At 34.6% G+C, this 18,623-nt stretch overlaps 1 protein-coding gene and 1 long non-coding RNA gene across 3 annotated transcripts; one reads left to right on the top strand and one right to left on the bottom strand.

Moving 5' to 3' along the window:
- Window positions 1-8,932: 8,932 nt before the first annotated feature.
- Window positions 8,933-9,864, top strand: LOC106309779 (peptide chain release factor 1-like; the record flags this gene model as incomplete). 2 transcript variants are annotated; one of them, XR_001263607.1, is given in 5 exon segments in its annotated part: window positions 8,933-8,981; window positions 9,195-9,252; window positions 9,335-9,404; window positions 9,526-9,688; window positions 9,773-9,864. XR_001263607.1 is itself a non-coding variant. In XM_013746912.1 (4 exon segments), coding segments are annotated over 3 exon segments (173 nt in total), but the record flags the coding sequence as incomplete, so codon positions are not given.
- LOC106309479 lies at window positions 9,785-10,591 on the bottom strand. The gene is made up of 2 exons (XR_001263582.1): window positions 10,400-10,591; window positions 9,785-10,122 (listed from the first exon to the last, which is right to left on the bottom strand). It is a non-coding gene; the product is annotated as an uncharacterized LOC106309479 (long non-coding RNA).
- Window positions 10,592-18,623: the final 8,032 nt, after the last annotated feature.

An 18,623-nucleotide genomic window follows, 5' to 3' on the forward strand; every position in this document is an offset into this window, starting at 1 on the left:
CCGACGATTTTTTCCCTCAGAATCTTTGATGTTTTCTTGTAGTGTTGGTACTATTTAAAAATGAGAAAGTAATAGACCACAATCATTCCTAATTGACAGGATCTTAGTTGAGGTAAAAAAACAACTGAACTGGAACCACTAGGGTGTTATCCTTGAAGTTTTTCCCATTCAGAACCCTACTTTATTAGGATTAACAATACAATCTTGACTCTTTATATTTTTATGAAGAACTAAGAAGCCAACGAGATCAAAAACTTAAAAATCAACCCTTGAAAACGAAAAGAAAACAATTCAACCTTGCGAGTTAACATGATTTAAGTAAATATATATTTTATTTAAATTTTAACAATAATTTTTATTAAGTTTTAATAGTTAGATTAAAATAAAATTAAAGAAAATTAATAAATAATTTATAATAAAATATTATGTATGTAATATAATTTAATAATGAATATTTAAAATTATGAGAAAAATTGATCTTTTAATTTGACTTAATTTCGAAAACCATTTGAAAATTTTTACAAGATTAATTTAATTTTTTTATAAAATTATAATATAAATTATTTTGTTATATTTTATTAATATTTAAATATTACTCCATGTTAAATTATTTTCTAAATTTGCATGTGACCCCAGTTATTCATAAAATTCACGACCAAAAACACTATATTAGGTCTTTATTGGTTTTGATTACTAAGAGTTTTCAAAGAAGAAATCTCATTGTATCCAAGATTGGAAGATTTCTCAAACATATGTATCTTGTTATAAAATTTTCGTTTTGGTTTCTGTTAAAACTTCTTGTGTTTTGTACATCATATTAGAATATGTCACTTTTACCAAAACATTTGAATATGTCACTTTATTAGGTTGAAGTAAATTGATGGTTGCATAATAAATATTTTGTTTATGATTGTTTAATATAATGGCTTATCATATGATCTTCATTTTTTCTTATTATTATTGCATGAGTTGTGTAGGCATGGATATTGGTTCTTTTGTTTGGTATGGTTCTTTTTGGTTGAAGATGTTTCAGGTATTCATAAAATGTTTAAATTTTCCAAAATCTAGAAACACATTAAACATTACAGACCTCTGAATCCGATTTCATTAATAGAAAATATCATCAGTTCATCACGGTCAACTCAACAGTTCAACAAAGTCAAAATTGAAAAAGTTCAAATCTGTAAGAAAAAAATCTTATTTCATTAAATACTGTCAGATTTCAGCAATGTAAATCCCCCCTCCCCCCCCTCCCCCCAATTTGCACTTTTATGTTCTCTTATTAATTTCATCGTCGCAAATAAATGTATTAAAATATTATTCAAACGAATTACAAGACTTTCGCATTAATCTAGCATAAAAATGTTAAACTAGATTCATGACAGTTCAAATTCTAAAAATAACAAAAATGAATAATATAAAAATGTTTAAACTAAACGAATTTTTTTTAAAAAATGCGATTGATTGAAGAAATTATTTTTTTCGCCAGTTGAACGGATTTTTCTCGAAGAAAGTAGATAACTTCATGTAAAACATAAAAGGATTTCATAAACTAATATGAAAATTAGTTTAATAGATGCACATACACAAAATTATCTAAAAATATGATAACTTATTGTTTCACTACACTAATTTACTATTCTTTGATTAAAATGAATAAATAAGCATTGTGTATAAAATAAAATCATATATTTGGTAACTTTTAGATAGATATTTCAATCAGAAATAACTGATTTAACTGTCTTAAATACAAAATAATCAATTATATAAAATTGACCAAAATAAAATTTGGTATTTTTTTGGAAAAGCTGATCCGAAGTTTCTTTCTAAAGTCTATTCTCTAATTTTTGCAAAATTAATTTTTTGAGATACGCAGAAAAGTATTTAAGATCAGATCTTGATTTTAAAGAAAATTCAAATAAGAACAGTGGACAAATGCCATAATCTAACCAAAAATACTCTTTCTGTCAACAAAAAAAAACACATTCACAACTAAAATACTTTTAAAATAAATTTTTAAACAACCAAAGTGCACCACATTCAAAAAGAGAAACCTTGAAGGATTTCCAATCAAACAAAATTTTAGCACGTTAGAAGTTGTAGGTACGTAGTTAGTAGCAACAAGAAAAAGAACTAAGATCTATCCAATACAAGAAATTAGGATTTTGGAGAGGCATATGCAAATCAACAGTAATAATAAAACAATAACCATTTCAATCTGCCATCTTCTTTATATATAAAGAACAGATTGAATCCCTCCCAGGCAAGACACGTCAACAATTCGATGTATCGACACGTGTCCCGTGATCTCAATACGCCCCGTTTCATTAACTCAGATATTCTGGTGAGTTGGGTTTCTGTCGTTACACATACATTTCGAAGGTTTTTTGGGCTAAGAAATCGGATGGGCTTAAGTTTAGATATAGAGGCAGCCTGATAGCCCAATAGTGAACCCTAATTGTAGTGACGGGAAGAAATGTAGCTTTAGAGTTCGGCTTTCTTCTTTGATCTAATGCGACTTTTGATCTTCGTCCTTATCTCTGAAACGGTCTGAGCCATGTCTTCATTTTCTTTAATCCTTTTAATTCAATCAACCACGGTCGTTAAGAAACATCGCCATGCTCTTCAAGTGGCTGGTCATTACACTTCCTCCACTAACTCTGAAATTGATTGGCTGATTAAATCAGAAACAACATCTCCACCTATTCATCTTTGTCCTCACTGTATATAACATAGAGATTCAAGATAATCGGTTAGTGCTTGAAAATGTCTTTCTTTCTTCACTTAATAACGGTTCCGTTCAGAAGTAGATTTCACCGCCGCATCCTTCAGTGTCAGATGAATAAAAACTTTGAAGATCTCCATTTTTGTTGTCAAGACTTACAAATCCCATCTATCAGAGTGATTGATCTTCCCAACTTTCCAAATAATTCAGAAATGAATGGTCTGAAAGGTTTTTTGGTGCCAAACACATGTATTTGATTACTTTATTTGAGATTGCCGAAATGTATTTTCTTGGCCCTGATTTAAGTTTTCCACCTTCCAATTTCACCAGAAAGGGAGCTACCTTGATTTAATTAGCAACAAGGTCGACATATCTTTCAAAGTCAGCGTAAAGTCATGTCCATGGCCAGATACTACTTCTACTGTCTCAGCTATATTATGTTTATAATGTAAAAGAATTTTTTTTCATTATGGTATCTAACCAATGAGTTTTGATCTGTATATTCTGAGCGTCTGAATTCTCATATATTATTGGTACAGAACTACCACTGTGCTTTGAAAATCAGGTTATCATGTCACTTCTGATTTTGTTGGTCTATTCTCATCATACAGAGGAACACAACGGTAAAATTTTGTTTTGAAAACCCTCCATTTAATTGGAAACTGTCTCCATCTTATTCAGTGTTTCCCAAATTGTTTATATTCTAAAATCAAAGTCTTACAACTGTAATTGATGTCTCAGCCAATGGAATATTGCTCAAGCAGATGATGTGTAATTGATGTTTTTTCTTCTAAAGCATGAGAATGACTAAAGTTTTTGTTTTTAATTTCTGGAAGATTTGAATCTTTGATGCCTTTTTTAATATCTTCACCATCTTTTGATCTTTGCCATGGAAGTACTAAGAGCTATATCCTTACCTCTTTGATTGCAGGCTTGCAGCTTGATCATACCCAGCATCTTGAATGAGCTCTGAATCAATTCTCTGTCTTATTCAGTACACCAGAATCCAGGTTCGTTAGTATTATGTTCCAAAATTGTGTATTCAGTATGTGTTTCAGTTAAATCATTTTGGAGTATTGTGTTGTTGTTGTGATAGATAAGCCTAAACATCATAGCTTTTCCAGATTCGTTAGACATATTGTGATAGATAAGCCTAAGCCTGCTATTAGCATGTTCGAGTTTTGGCTTAGTGTTTGGAGATTTGAGTGTATATTCTCGCTATGTGTATTAAAGTACATGTAGATTCTGCAATTTTTTTTTTGTTTTTGTTTTCAAGCATCTATATGATATATCTAAATTGAATAAATTCTCTGCAGAAGAAACAACAGAGGACTGTTTGAATCAAGAGAATGACAAATGACCTTCTGTTTGCAAAACACCAGGAACCAATGGTTACTTATAATCATCTTGCATTTTTTATCAACCCAGCTACCTATATTAACATTTTTATTATTTAGTTTTCTTAGCTAAAAAATCAAATCTGATCTCCCTAATATGTTTTTGTATGCTGTTCTTTGTTTTATGACCTTCTTTTTTAAATGTGCATTCAATGAAACCTATTGACTTATCCCATTCAGCTCCAAAATGACATATTAATTCAATCATTAGAGTTATTATGACAAAGAGTATCAAAGCTACAAACCAAGTAACCAGCATAAAATAAAGACTAAGGTCTTCAAGACGAGGCCGAAATTCTTAATTTGGAGAGCCATTGTTGGTTTTTTTTTTTTGAAAAATGGATTCGGGTCATTGTTCATTTATATGATTCAAATATCAAGTTTCAGTGATGGTTTGTTAAAAAAGAACGTCGTTAGTCTTGTTTGATCTGTTTTATTTTTTATTGATAATGTATTTTCATGAACTGATTTGGAGAATAATCTTATTTTTACGTTTGAATTTTTGATTCAATTTTATTTCTCTTATTAAACTGTTAAATTTGGTATTATAACTCAATGATTCTAAATTAAAACAAAGTTTAAATTGGCTGTAAATTTTACAATTGTTTTATACAAAACCTAAAAGATAAAATGTATTTAAATCATAACTATGTTTAGTTAAATTTTACTCATCTTACTTATCATTCTATATATGATTTTCAGTAATAACAACAACAATTTGTGAGTTAAATCATTTTAAATTTGTTAGACAAAAGAAAATAAATAAATACAAACCGATTTAAATTTCTACCAATTTAATAGTTCAATTGTATATATATATACACAATTTATATTTAGATATAAGTGCAAATTTTTTAACTTAATAAAAAATTATACGAATACCCGGGAGAGGATGTTGGAATAAGCTTGAGAAATTTTTTTCCTAAATCTTATGAGTTATGGTTTTGTAAAGGTTTAGGAAAAAAAAAATTTGAAGTATGTTAAAGTTCTAGATAGGCTTAGGAGTTATATATTCCTATATAATGAGATGCATATTGTAATGCATTGTGTGTGAATTGTGTGAGCGATTGAGAGCTTTAATTTTTGAGATATTTTTTCTAAAGCAATAAGAAAACATTTGTTTGAACTCGATTCTTGATTTCAATATTTGGTATCAGAGCCAAACACTTTGAAAGATTGATGAGCGAAGATGAGCGACATCAATGAAGAACCCGAGATGAGTGGCAAATAATCCGGACCATCTTCTATTCGACTTCCGATGCTGAACTCTACTAATTATACCGTCTGGACGATGCGAATGAAGATTGCCCTCAAAGTCCATAAGGTGTGGGAAACCATTGATCCAGGAAACAAAACCGAGGAGAAAATTAACATGGCAATTGCATTGTTGTTTCAATCCATTCCTGAGGCCTTAATGCTACAGGTTGGAGAACTCGACACAGCAAAAGCTGTGTGGGATGTGATCAAGGCGAGACTTGTAGGAGCTGAGAGGGTAAGAGAAGCACGACTTCAAACATTGATGGCGGAATTTGACAGGCTAAAGATGAAGGAAGAAGACACCATTGATGTTTTTGTTGGTAGACTTTCGGAGATATCTTCTAAATCTGCATCTCTTGGTGAGATTATAGAAGAATCAAAGCTTGTGAAGAAATTTTTAAAGTGCTTGCCAAGGAGAAAGTACATTCACATTGTTGCTTCACTTGAACAAGTACTTGACTTAAACACAACAAGCTTTGAAGATATTATTAGACGTTTGAAAGCATACGAAGAGAGGGTTTGTGAAGAAGAAGATAACCAATCAGATGAAGAAGGAAAGCTAATGTATGCTCATACCGAATCACAGCAAGGAGGCTACAATGGTGGTTGTGGCTATCGAGGGCGAGGAGGTCGCTCTAACTGGCGAGGAAGAGGTCGAGGTCGAGGTCGTGGCAGTTTCTATCAACAACGAGACGCCTATAAACAGAGCCTAGGACAGAATCAACGTCCAAGAAGGGATACATCGCATATCACATGCTTCGCTTGTGATAAACTCAGCCACTACGCGTCGGATTGTCCTGATAAGTTACTTAATCCGTAAGAAACCGCTGAGAATAAGGTCAATGATACCGAGGAAGCCGATGAGCTGATGATGAATGAGGTCGTCTTTCTCAATGAGAGGAATGTAAACCCGAATGCGTTCTATACTGAACTCGATATGAATGATATATGGTATCTTGACAATGGCGCTAGCAATCACATGAGTAGGAATCGAGTTTTCTTCTGCAACCTTAATAAAACAATCTCCGGGAAGGTTAGATTTGGAGACGACTCCCGTATTGATATATGAGGAAAAGGGTCTATTCAATTTATCTTCAAAGGAGGCGAGAAGAAGATTTTACACAATGTGTATTACATATCAGGACTTAAAAGTAATATCGTGAGCCTAAGGCAATCAACGGAAGCTGGCTGCGAGGTATGTATGAAGGATGATGTCTTAATGCTTTTCGATCGCTTTGGTGGATTAATGGTGAAGACAACTAGGGCAAAGAATAGACTACACAAAGTAAGCCTACATGTTTCTGATAATTTTAAATGCTTGCAAGCTGTCACAATGGAGTCATCTAGATGGCACGCACGGCTCGGTCACGTCAACTCAGAAACGATGAAGACAATGATCAAAACCAACCTAGTTACTGGCATACCGAACCTGGAAGTAGAGAAGGAAACATACACGTCATGTTTGCATGGGAAGAAAACAAAACAATCATTCCCACAAGCAACCACGTTCCGAGCCTCGCAACCTCTTGAACTTGTTCATGGAAACTTGTGCGGACCCATCACACCGATGACGCCTTCACAAAAGAGATATGTGTTCGTTCTTATCGATGACCACTCTCGCTACATGTGGACCATCTTATTGAAGGAGAAAAGCGAAGCTTTCAACAAGTTTAAAAGCTTCAAAGCATTAGTTGAGCAAGAAACAAAAGGTGTACTAAAGACGTTTCGAACAGATCGTGGTGGTGAGTTTATGTCACGAGAATTTCAAGAATATTGCACCAAGAACGGCATCAGAAGACACTTAACTGCGCCATATACGCCTCAACAGAATGGGGTCGTAGAGAGACGGAATAGGACACTCCTTGAGATGACTAGAAGCATTCTAAAACATATGAACGTTCCTAATGATCTTTGGGGAGATGCTGTCAGACATGCTACTTACTTAATCAATAGGATCATGACAAGATCATTGCAAGGAATGACACCATATGAGGCTTTACGAGAAAAGAAGCCAAACGTTTCTCATCTTCTCGTATTCGGGTGTGTGTGTCATGCTAGGACAGACGCAGTAGGAAGAAAGAAGCTTGATGATAGGTCAAGGAGCTTAGTCCACTTGGGAACTGAACCCGGCTCCAAAGCCTACCGACTATTTGATCCCTCTACCAAAAGAATTGTCGTGAGTCTCGACGTCATCTTCGAAGAAAACAGAGCATGGAATTGGAAGAAGAAATTATCGTCGTAACCCGAACATCATATGTTCTCCGTTGGTTATAACCCGATAGAAGAAAGAGTTGCAGAACTCGAAGAAGTTACTCCAAATAGCGATGAAGGAGTACTTGTGAATGAAGACCATCAGAGCAACGATGGGGAGAACGAAGATGATGATCATCTTGACCAAGATCAGCCTGCATTGCGACGATCAACAAGAAATATCAGTAAGCCTGCGTACATTGACGACTACATTCTTGTTGCAGAGATTGAATGTGAACGACTTCTGTTGATAATCAATGACGAGCCATGGGACTTTAATGAAGCTAAAGAATTTAAGGTTTGGGTCGATGCCTGCAAAGAAGAGATTGGTGTTATTGAATTAGTGAATTCAACATAATTTAATGGAATTCAAATATTAAATGAAATCCAATGTTATTGAATTAAGTATTTGTCAAATAGAATTAGAATTACCTATTATTCAATATCCACTAGATTTTATTAGAATCTAATTTAAGTGAAATTTGTACTTTTTTTTGTATGAGAAATAAGTGTAAACAAAATGTAACACTTATTGCTTTGATTTTGAATTTCATCAAATATTTTTCTTTCCTTTACGATTCTCCTCCAACATTCGAAAGTGAATCTTCTTGAGTTAGGTTTTAATTCCAGCCCAGATAAAAGAAGACGTAGACAATTATAGTGGAATCATCGAATTCCATCGAAGTACAATCAAACTCTAATTCCATTACGTAATTCTATAATTCTCTATTCAATAACACCTACCTCCTAATAAGTGTCTAAATTTAAAACTATATGCAATTTATATTTTATATAAGGCTACGATAAAATTAAAATAATCAATGCTCCTTATGGAACCTTACCAAACATAGATGTAAATTTGGAAACTTTGTCTTGATTCCTTTTCAGAAATAAGGAATGAGACTTGAGAGCGGGGGTATTACATAATAATTTTTATTTGAAGTTTCTTTTCGCTGTTGTTTATTAGAATTATCGGAGAAGTTAGAGGCAAAGCCCAATAGATGTAGCAAGAAAGCCCAAAAGTAGTATCAGAAAAGCCCAATAGATGTCCAAACGTTGTATCCGACGGCGAGGAGAGAGAAACGCCGGCCAATGATTTCGTCGTATGATCGATCTTGTCTCTCTCGTCTAAGATCGTTCGTCCGTACTCCACTGGTAGGTTTTGTTTTTTCTTCTTCGATGCTGGACTTAGGAGAGATTGGTAGCTGTGATTCGGTCAGAAATGTGAAGTGGAACCTCAGTTGACTCTCGGTAAATGAATGGACTATTTGGTTTTAGAACAATTGATTATCATGGGGGTTAGGTACTGGTGGAGAAGAGGCTTCTTTGTTTGCTTCCGACATTTTCAGAATGTAAGTTCTTCCCTATACTACTGGAGGCAAAAGCTAGTTAGTATCTTTCCTTCCTACTTGAACTTTAGTTTGAAATGTTGATAGGTACGAAAGGTATTCACAGATAGAAAGGTTGCAAGTTTTGATAATTGTAGATTGAAATGTTTTTCTTCTCGCTCTTCCTTGTGTGGGTATATTATTAGTATTCCTCTATTGCTCTGTCATTATTGCCAGTGCTGCAATTTGTGTCAATGGAAAACTTAAATTCGAGAGTGGAATTCACAGGGTTCAGGTATCTTACATCCTGATATATTTCTTTACTCTCCATGGCATAGATGTTCATAGTTTTTAACTCTCATAACATCTTTCCACAGCGTATTCCTATCACTGAGAAATCTGGACGTATGCGCTGTATCTGTTGCCATCCTTCCCCAGGCTGATGAGGTGTACCAAAGTTTCTCCAATCTTACAAATATTACATTTTTCTTTTTTTTTTATTATCTTTTCCTATCGATTCGTATTACAAACTCTCATACATTCTTTGATTATTGTTGGCTGCGTATAGGTAGATGTTCAGCTAAGGAATGAAGATTTGAGGATTGATACATACAGGTCTGGTGGCTGCGGTGGTCAACATGCCAACACAACCAACAGCGCAGTCCGAATAATCAATCCATCATCCAACTGGGATCATGGTCTCCATCCAAGACGAAAGATCACAACATATGGTATAGTTAAACACTTCAAATTCCTCCTCAAACCCTCTACGTCCTACTTAATAAATAAATTGCCACTCTTTTTGTTTATAACAGAACAAAGCCAAAGCACTTAAAGTACTCTGCGCTAAACTTTATGAGATCGAAAGGTTGAGATTACAGAGCAGCCGGTCAAAGCTACGGTCAGAACAGGTGCATGTGGATTAACCATCTTTTTTTATCTTATATATTCAGTCAATTTTTACATCATTTTCTTTCTTAGCTGATCAATGTGTAACCCTGTTAACAGATTGGCAGTGGAGACCGATCTGGACGAATCCGTACGTACAATTTTCCATTGAAGATATGATGGAGGGAGAGAATCTGGACACCTTCATCGACCCCCTGCTCTTGCGCCAAGAGATGGATGCCATAGCTTCTTTCAGCTCCACTTCATGAACTCAGAGCTAGACCAAATCAAGAACTCTTAGCTTCTCAAAAGGGTGTTAGCAGTAATATAATAAAAGAAAAATTCATTGAAAGGAAAAAAGAGAGAAGGGAGACAAAGAAAGAGGGAGCCAGGGAAGAGGCAGTGCATGGGAAGAGACCAAACATAGTCATTTGATGTTTTGGTAAAAACTCAATCCATGCTCTGCTTGTTCCCTGTCTCTCTCTGGTTACCACTTTTTGTCTTCTTTATTTTCATCGCTGCAAGACAGATTAAAGAAAGGCTTGCTTGCTTACCTTTGAACTTGGCAAGTTCCATGAGTTTATTTGGTGATGTTGCTTTGATGACATAGGTTTAAATAGATATTGGAACCGTGTGTTTGTGATGTACTACACGAGGCATCACAAGAGAAATATTTGTACTCCTTGTTATGGGAAACTCTTGTACTGCGATCTAGCTTAGCTAATAAAGAGTACACACAATTTAATAATTTTTATGTTTGTATTGCAAAACCTCTAAGGTGGTTTGTACTTTATACGACCTTTTGTGCGTTTGGACATTAGCTAAATCGGAAGGTAGAGAATTATTAAGCTGCCACGTGGTAGGACCCAATCACATCGCCGCAAGTACACTTTTTTAAAGATCAGTACATTGCTCTTTTTCTGGTACTACTATACTACTACAAGAAACAAATAAATAATTACCCCTATTTTTTTGTTCAAAAAAAAAGAAGAATAATTACCTTTTAATTAGTATATGGTAGAATTTCAATATTTTTATTTAATATGGTTAACCGCACCAAAATCTAATTCCAAACCGGGAAAATAAGAGAACAAACCGGTTTAGTCAATCAATTTAAATCACCTGGTAGAAGTAAAGCCTACTAGACAAAGCCTAACATAAACGAGGAACCATCCATGACGCTCTCTTCCTGATCCCACCAGGTCTGAAGTAATTCTAATATACAAAACGTTTCTGAATCATCCCATTCATAAAATACATTATTCTAAAGTGATTATGTATCTTGTGAGGGACTTCTTAAGACCATACTAAACCGAATCCTGATTCGGTTTATACTTAGCCACACATGCATGGTGCTGCCATAATCTCATGAGTGTAATAGGAGGATTAAACCAAGGTTAGATTCAGTAGAACCGGAAATAACCGTTGTATTGAAAACCCTTAAGAACACTGAAACCAGATAAGAAAATACTGATATTTGTTTTCAGCCCATCAAAGACCAATAAATTCAGTAAGAACATACTTAGAAAGGGGCATTAGAACAAGTTTTGATAAAGTCCACAAACAAAAGCATAATATAAAAATAAGTTTTGATCGATCTCTTGTCAACGCTTCTTCCTAAATTCCTGGGAAAGATGTAGAAAGTGGATCCCTCTTGAATCTGTCTTTGTAATCATCCCTTGGTATTGATCTTTTGCCGTTTGGATCACCACCTTCCCAAAGTCCATACAACCTCTGAAGTTTGTTAGCCCCATTGGTGTTCCCACATACAAACATCAGTGTCAGCCTTAAAGTGCATCCTTGGTCTGGGTGTAATATAGGTCTCTTGGAAAGAAATAAAAACAACAATACATGGGATTACTCAGTTCCAAAATGTCATACATCCCGAAAAACATAAGAGAAAACTGCACTAAATCTGCATAGTCAGCAACTGATAATGAAAATTTAGTTTGTCCTTTGTCGTGATTATGTTGGTTCTTTCACATTCAATAATTCAATAAAATTTTAAGTACCTTTTGGACATTAAAATCATTAAGAACATAGACCCTTAACCTAGACACTACTTCTTATTCTTCTTCTTATTTTTCTCATACTTCAGATAAGCAGCTTTCTCGGCACGCCAGTATCTTTCGTAGTTAACCATCTTTTGGCTTTTCTCAGCGTGTGCCTGTGCTTTTTCTCCATCTTCATCTGCTAACTTATCATTCAATTCGGCATCCGCTGTATCGCCTCTTTCACGGGCTCTCGTGCCTTGGCACTATATGTCTTCTTCTGAGCTAGTTTCTCCACATCTAATTTTGCTGGTTAACTTCACCGTAGCGAGGATGGTAAGCTCTCAACTTCATGACGTAGTCTGTTACATCATCGTAATCTTCCATGTCGAATATGGTGAACTCAGGTTTATCGGGTTTGTAAGGACCTCCTAAAGAAAAGGTTCTCTGGTTATTTCTAAAGTTGGAGAACTCCGGTTTATCGGTTTGTAAGGACCTCTTCAAGAAAAGGTTCTCTGGTTATTTCCAAAGTGTGTATTTCTGCTCTACTTATAGGAATTGAACATATATATATCTTTGTCCTGAGGAACAATGTCATAAATCCTGAAAAATATAAGAGAAAATTGCACTAAATCTGCATAGTCAGCAACTGATATTGAAAATTTAGTTTTTTTTTGTTGTGATTATTGGTTCTCTCACATTCAATAATTCAATAAAGTTTTAATTACCTTTTGGATATATCTGAGAATGGAGATGATCCAAATTTGTCAAGCCATCATTTGAAATTGGAGAACGATGATATCAATCTAATTTTCAAATAAAGATAAGTAGATTGCATATGCCTCCTCGTTTCAGTATTAATATTGAGATACTTTTATGTGTTTATGTGAACCACTAGGACAACTTTATATAATCCAAGATCCTTTATGCAAGTCAAACCCATCACTAAACCAAATTTAACAAGTAAATCATTGGTTATAGTTCAGTAAGCATTGAATCAAATTGTAACTGATATCTTATGTATCTATTAAGATCTTTCTTTTCCTTTACAGACGCAAAGAATTCAGAAATTATTCCAAACTGGCTTACCGTATATGTTAGTATTAGTTTATGGTATAAATAATAATATTCTACAATACCCATTGGCTAAGAATCTATTGAAATAATTTTTTCGAAGTTGTTTATACTATAAATAGTCTCATTGTACAAGTGAGATTGTTATGACCTCCAATAATATTATAAGAACTAGATGCGCTGTCCGCGTTTCGCGCGGAAAATGTTTGATGTTTAATGGTTTATGATGAAAAATGGTGAATATATATATATATATATTTTTTTTTTATTTTTTTTTGGGTCAGTTTAACTAATTTTTCATGGTGAGTCAAGAAGAAAAAAACTAATTGTACATGGAAAACTTTTTTGTATCCATAACTAATTATATATTATTTAAAATTTATTTAAAGCTTTTCTTTGATTTTTGAACAATATATTTTATGTTATTAGAATACTTAGCAAATTATAAAGTTTAACAACATTCTGGCTCTACACACAACCAAAATCAGTTGGGTAAGGTACACATAAATATATGAACATAAATATAGATACACACATTTTTTAATTAGAACGACATACAAATGCGAACAATACATATTTTAGTTAATAAATTATATTGTATGTTTTTTCTTAAGTTGGATTAATCTTTGTGAATACTAATACAAACGCGACGCCTATATACTACGAAAACTATGGTTTTATTTTCTCAACAATCGTAAACACAACCTTTATTTATCATACCAAAGCCAATGACCCCTTCGCTCTAATTCATTGGCTTCGTTCCCTCCATATATTGACTTCACGCTCCTTCTTTCTCACTCACTTCATCACATTTCTACTACAAATTTTCAGAAGCAGAAAGCACAAAAAGAAACTCTCCATTTTATGTTATTTGGTGGAACTCTATTTAAAAAACTTTATGAGCTGCCTTTTAAAAAAATTATAATCGTAAAGGTTTGTGCAAATAAACAATACATAAACAACGACTAATATTTATACTTTATAAGGCCCTCTACATGTTTACGTAAGCCTTTATAAGCATTGTTTATATTAAGTCTATGTTAATTTGCATGTAAATAAATAAAACATGGATCAGAGTCAATATCATGTAGTAATGATCAGTGATAAACATAAGTTCAAAAATAAGCAAAAGGTAACTAAAACCAAAATAGTCCAGAGCCAAGATAGCTCAAATGTTGAAAGCCAAAGTATGAAAATGAAACACAACATAGTCTTTAAATAAAATGAAAACCAGTACTTAATCTGCAACATATTCTCCAACAGGTGAGAGTATAAATGGAGATCTAATTGCCAGACTTAGCACGTTTGGCTTCACCTGATTCAACCAGGTCAGAACCTCTCTTCACCCTCCCATCCACAGGTTCCTCAGAGACAGTTTCTACCAAAGCTTCTACAGGTTCAGGAGCATCAAGAGGGAGTACCTTTGTGACAGTCAGAGTGTGTATCTGGCCTTTAAGATTGCGGTCTGATACCTTGACAATGAACCTGTATGTCCGTCCGATGGTATCAACCAAGGTCTGTGGCACCGGGATTAAGTGATCATCGCCCATGCTCTCATTGATATACTAAGCTATCTTAAAATACTATTGTCAAGTGACATGAGCTGATCGTATTTCCGGAACCTGAAGCACTCCATGGGGATTCTCACTTGTATCTGCTACCCCAACAAAAACAGTATGCTCGGTGTCTAATAGACACCGGCGTCTCATCAAACTTGTAGGTCAGATTGCTTTTTGCAACATCGAAACCATTCAGCTCATACACATTGCTTTCTTCCAAGATATGCCTGAAGGAGTTAAGACGGTAGACGCTGATTGACCCTTGCATTAGCCTGCCCTGCGAAAGTAATATATGAAAGAGAATTCGACGATCACCGAGTTAAAGAATCTGCTTAAAATATGTACAAACATTTGCAGTTACCTTGTAAAAATAAGGACTATATGAACACCCATCAGTCTGTGACATCTATGTAGTCACATACACGCAAGTCCCATCAAGGGTCTTGTAGTTTGTTCCAATAATCTGGGGATAAAAAATAAATAAACTACGAACAAAGATTGGTATGTAATGAATCTAATGACACAAAGCAAAGAGAGCGATAGTTAGACCGGGAATGATGCTTCGTGCAACATTAAAGCCAGCATCAGAGATCCTTACATGCTCCCTGAGTTGATAGCGAGGCGATATGATCAGCTGAGCCGCACTCTTCAACTCCATATATATAGGGTTTGAGGAAATTGAAGAAATGAGGGAAGCCGGAAGGATGAAGAAGTTGTTGATTTCTACCATTGAATGCCATCACTAACCTCTATCAATTAATCATGGAGAGTGGAGTCTTAAATTAACTTCATCGGTTACAAAACAACAGGAGGCAGCTTGGAATCGCTACGAAAGAGACGACGGTGCAAAGGGTTTTGGTAGTGAGTCTGGTAGCCTATTTTTGATGAACCATTAAAAAATTAAAATTAAAGTTTAATGTTACTAATCTCGCTCCTAGACGGACCAAATAAAATGGAAAATTAATGGACCATTGAAATACTGCAGTCACCAGTGGTCCAGCCCAAGTAAAGAACAGAAATAGTTTGGAAAAGTAGGTTCCAGGTGGCGCAAAACGCCCTCCTTTACCTTATCACGTGGACGCTTGTGGAAGGACCAAAGTCTACTTTATTTATTAAGATATATAATCCTTTTTTGAAACAAATATATAATCCTTTATATATAAAAAAATGGAGCTAATCGAATGGGTTACAAATAGGATAATATTTGTATGTCCTTCCTCGTATCACATACTCCCTCCGTTCCCGAAAGTAGAATTTTCTAGATTTATTTTTTGTTCCAAAATGATAGATTTTCTAAAATTTTAAGGTACTTTTAGTAATTAATGTTGAAAAGTTGTATACTTTTAAGAAACATTAATTGAAAATATTTGAACTGGTTAAATACTATTGGTTGATATTTATTGGAAAATGTATAGTAAAATAAATAATAAATTCAATTGTAAAAATATGCGTGAATACTCTAGAAAATCCTTCTTTCGGGAACAGAGAGAATATCATATATGAAAAACGCAAAACCGGAACCTCTAGCTCTTGTGGTAAAGGGCTCACAACTATGAGTACCGCCACCTGGGTTCGACCATCTGCGACGACTTAAGCGGTAAAAAAATGTAGATTTTACGAACCTCGTGATGGTTAGTCTTTGGACCTAGAAAGTCTTTGGATCACACCACGGTTATTAAAAAATGGAGCATTTACTTTGCTGTCCAAACAATTCAATTCCCTTCTCGTTTACTTGTATTTACGACGTGAAAGCATCGCGTTTCTTGGTACCGTGACAAATAAGTTACATTTAATTACAAGCGCTAGGAAAAAAAAAGCAAATTGGATCTTAATCTACTGTCAAATTAACAGTCTAGTTGTAATATGTTTAGATTCAATTCCAGAGGACCAGTTCACACTTTATCTTTTCGGGATCAGAATTAAGCTAAAACGAAGTGGGGTTTTTAAGAATATGTAAATAACGTAAGGAACAAGTAACAAGATTAGGTTGTTTTCGAATTGATTAAAGGCGCTAGTCTAGGGTTTCTTTTCAGGCAAGGAGTTCGCGAACCAAGCAATTATTCAAGTTCAGTTTATAACAAGTCTAAACTCGGATCACTCAAGTTAAATTAACCCACTCTCGTGGTATCGATTCCTTTGCAGGTCGGTCTTGATGCCTAAACTCTCGTTTGGATCAAGATGCGCCAGCAAGATTTAGAGATCAAGTCCGATATGTTCACAATACACCCTAGTATCTACTCTCGCTGACTAGGGATGCAAAGCTCATTCAATGGTTATCAATCAACGGTTAGCTAAATCGATTAACCCTAATTCATGCACTAAGTGATAGGTTCAATGCAAGGAATAAGAACATATATGAATGTAGACAATCTTAAGATGACTTATCTATGCTCAGTTTACGAATCCAACACCCTAGAACCCTAAACTAACTCGGTGACTACTCAAACATAACACAAGAATAGAGAAGCATGATTTCTGAATAATACTGCATATAATAAATAATAGGAATCAGAGGGTTCATGATAATCTTCTCTAGGAGATAGATGGAGCTGTCTCCCTTACAAGTAGCAAATCGCAAATCACAAGCTCTCTCAGGTCTTTCTTGCGTAAAACTAAGGTAGGTCTAAAATAATAAATAGGAAACTATATATATAGGAGCCACAGGCGGCTAGAGGAATGAAATAGGAAATCTAGGGCAAATCACGAAATATTTAGAAACTTTCTTTTTTTATCTCTGTCGCTGAAACATGCACTCAGGCTGCTCCGGTTGGCCGTTCTGCGCGAAAGACTCCAAATCATATTTTTCTCTCTTCTTTTCCTCTAACTGGTCTATTTCCCATCTAATACAATTCTAGACCTGTTATGACTCAAAAGAGACTAAAAAGACTCATAAAACAGACTCAAACTCTGACTATCCTAAATAACAAGGTGATCATACCAAACACATTTCACCCATACCCATCTTAATTTGGTCCCGAATCATCATGCATGAGCTGATGAGCATATACTGCTGCCATGTTCATAAATAGACATTTATTGGTATTATAAATCATGTTAAGAGCTTCGTGCAGAAATACATAATTTTCTAGCATGATATGTATGTTTTTTAGCTCTAGATACAATTTACAAAGCTCCAAAGAGTTCTCTTGAATTCTTACTCAATTATTCATTTTGCTCGTCAGCTAAGAATAACTTTGTTGGATGAAAATCAATATATCATTTTCGTTAGTTTTATTGCCTACAATGAGCTAATTAAGGTTAGACCGATTATGTATAGACGTATAGTGGTGCCTAATAAATAAGTTGTAAGAATGTAAAATAGCATATAGTGAAGAGAATACACAAACAAAAGATAAAGGTTGCTTATTAGCCTTTTTAAAAGTTCACATTCTCTCTCTCTTCAAAACCTCTGCCTTCTCTCAAGCTTTGACAAACTGATCTCATCGCTTCTCCGACTCCGGCTACTCCCTTAGAGCCAGAGTCGGGTTCAAGTTTTTCTTTGTTTTCTCTACTTTTGTTCTTTGGAGTTGATCTTTGTTTTGACTCTTTTTCTACTCGACGGATGGACTTATATCTAAATCTCGATCTAGCGTATGTTGTTTCCAGAGAAACAAAAGGGTTTGTTGATCATCCGTGTTTCCGGTGCGTGCATTAAATAGTCTACCTTGCTGTGGATTTTATTACACTCAGATCAGTTTTTGTTCTGAATCCAGCGACTAATTGAACTCTTGCATGTTGATTCCGAGCTCTCTTTGGTTCATCTCTGGTTTTTGATCTTCTTCCTTCTCGATATCTCGAGAGTGGCTGAATCTGTTGGTGTTTCTTTCGCTCCTTGTCATCTACCATAAGATCTTATCGAGGTATTCCCTTTCATCATGCTTCCTTTAAGCGTTTCAAGTAGGCATGTACCTCTTCGGGATTGGTACGACACATACGGATATCAGTTTTTTCGAGTTTTGAAAAATGGTCCCATCTGGGTATTACAAAAAACCAGGTCGGATTAGAGTCGGATCCTCCCGGATCAGGGTGGGTTCGATTTTTAGCAGAACTAACCAAATTTTTCGATTTGACTCGGATATTTAATATCTAAACTACTCAAACTAATCCAAAATAACCAAAAAAAAAAAAAAAAACTCAATATATATAGTAAGAAT

This window comes from Brassica oleracea, chromosome C8 (genome assembly GCF_000695525.1).
Source record: "Brassica oleracea var. oleracea cultivar TO1000 chromosome C8, BOL, whole genome shotgun sequence".
In the NCBI taxonomy this organism is placed as follows: Eukaryota; Viridiplantae; Streptophyta; class Magnoliopsida; order Brassicales; family Brassicaceae; genus Brassica; species Brassica oleracea.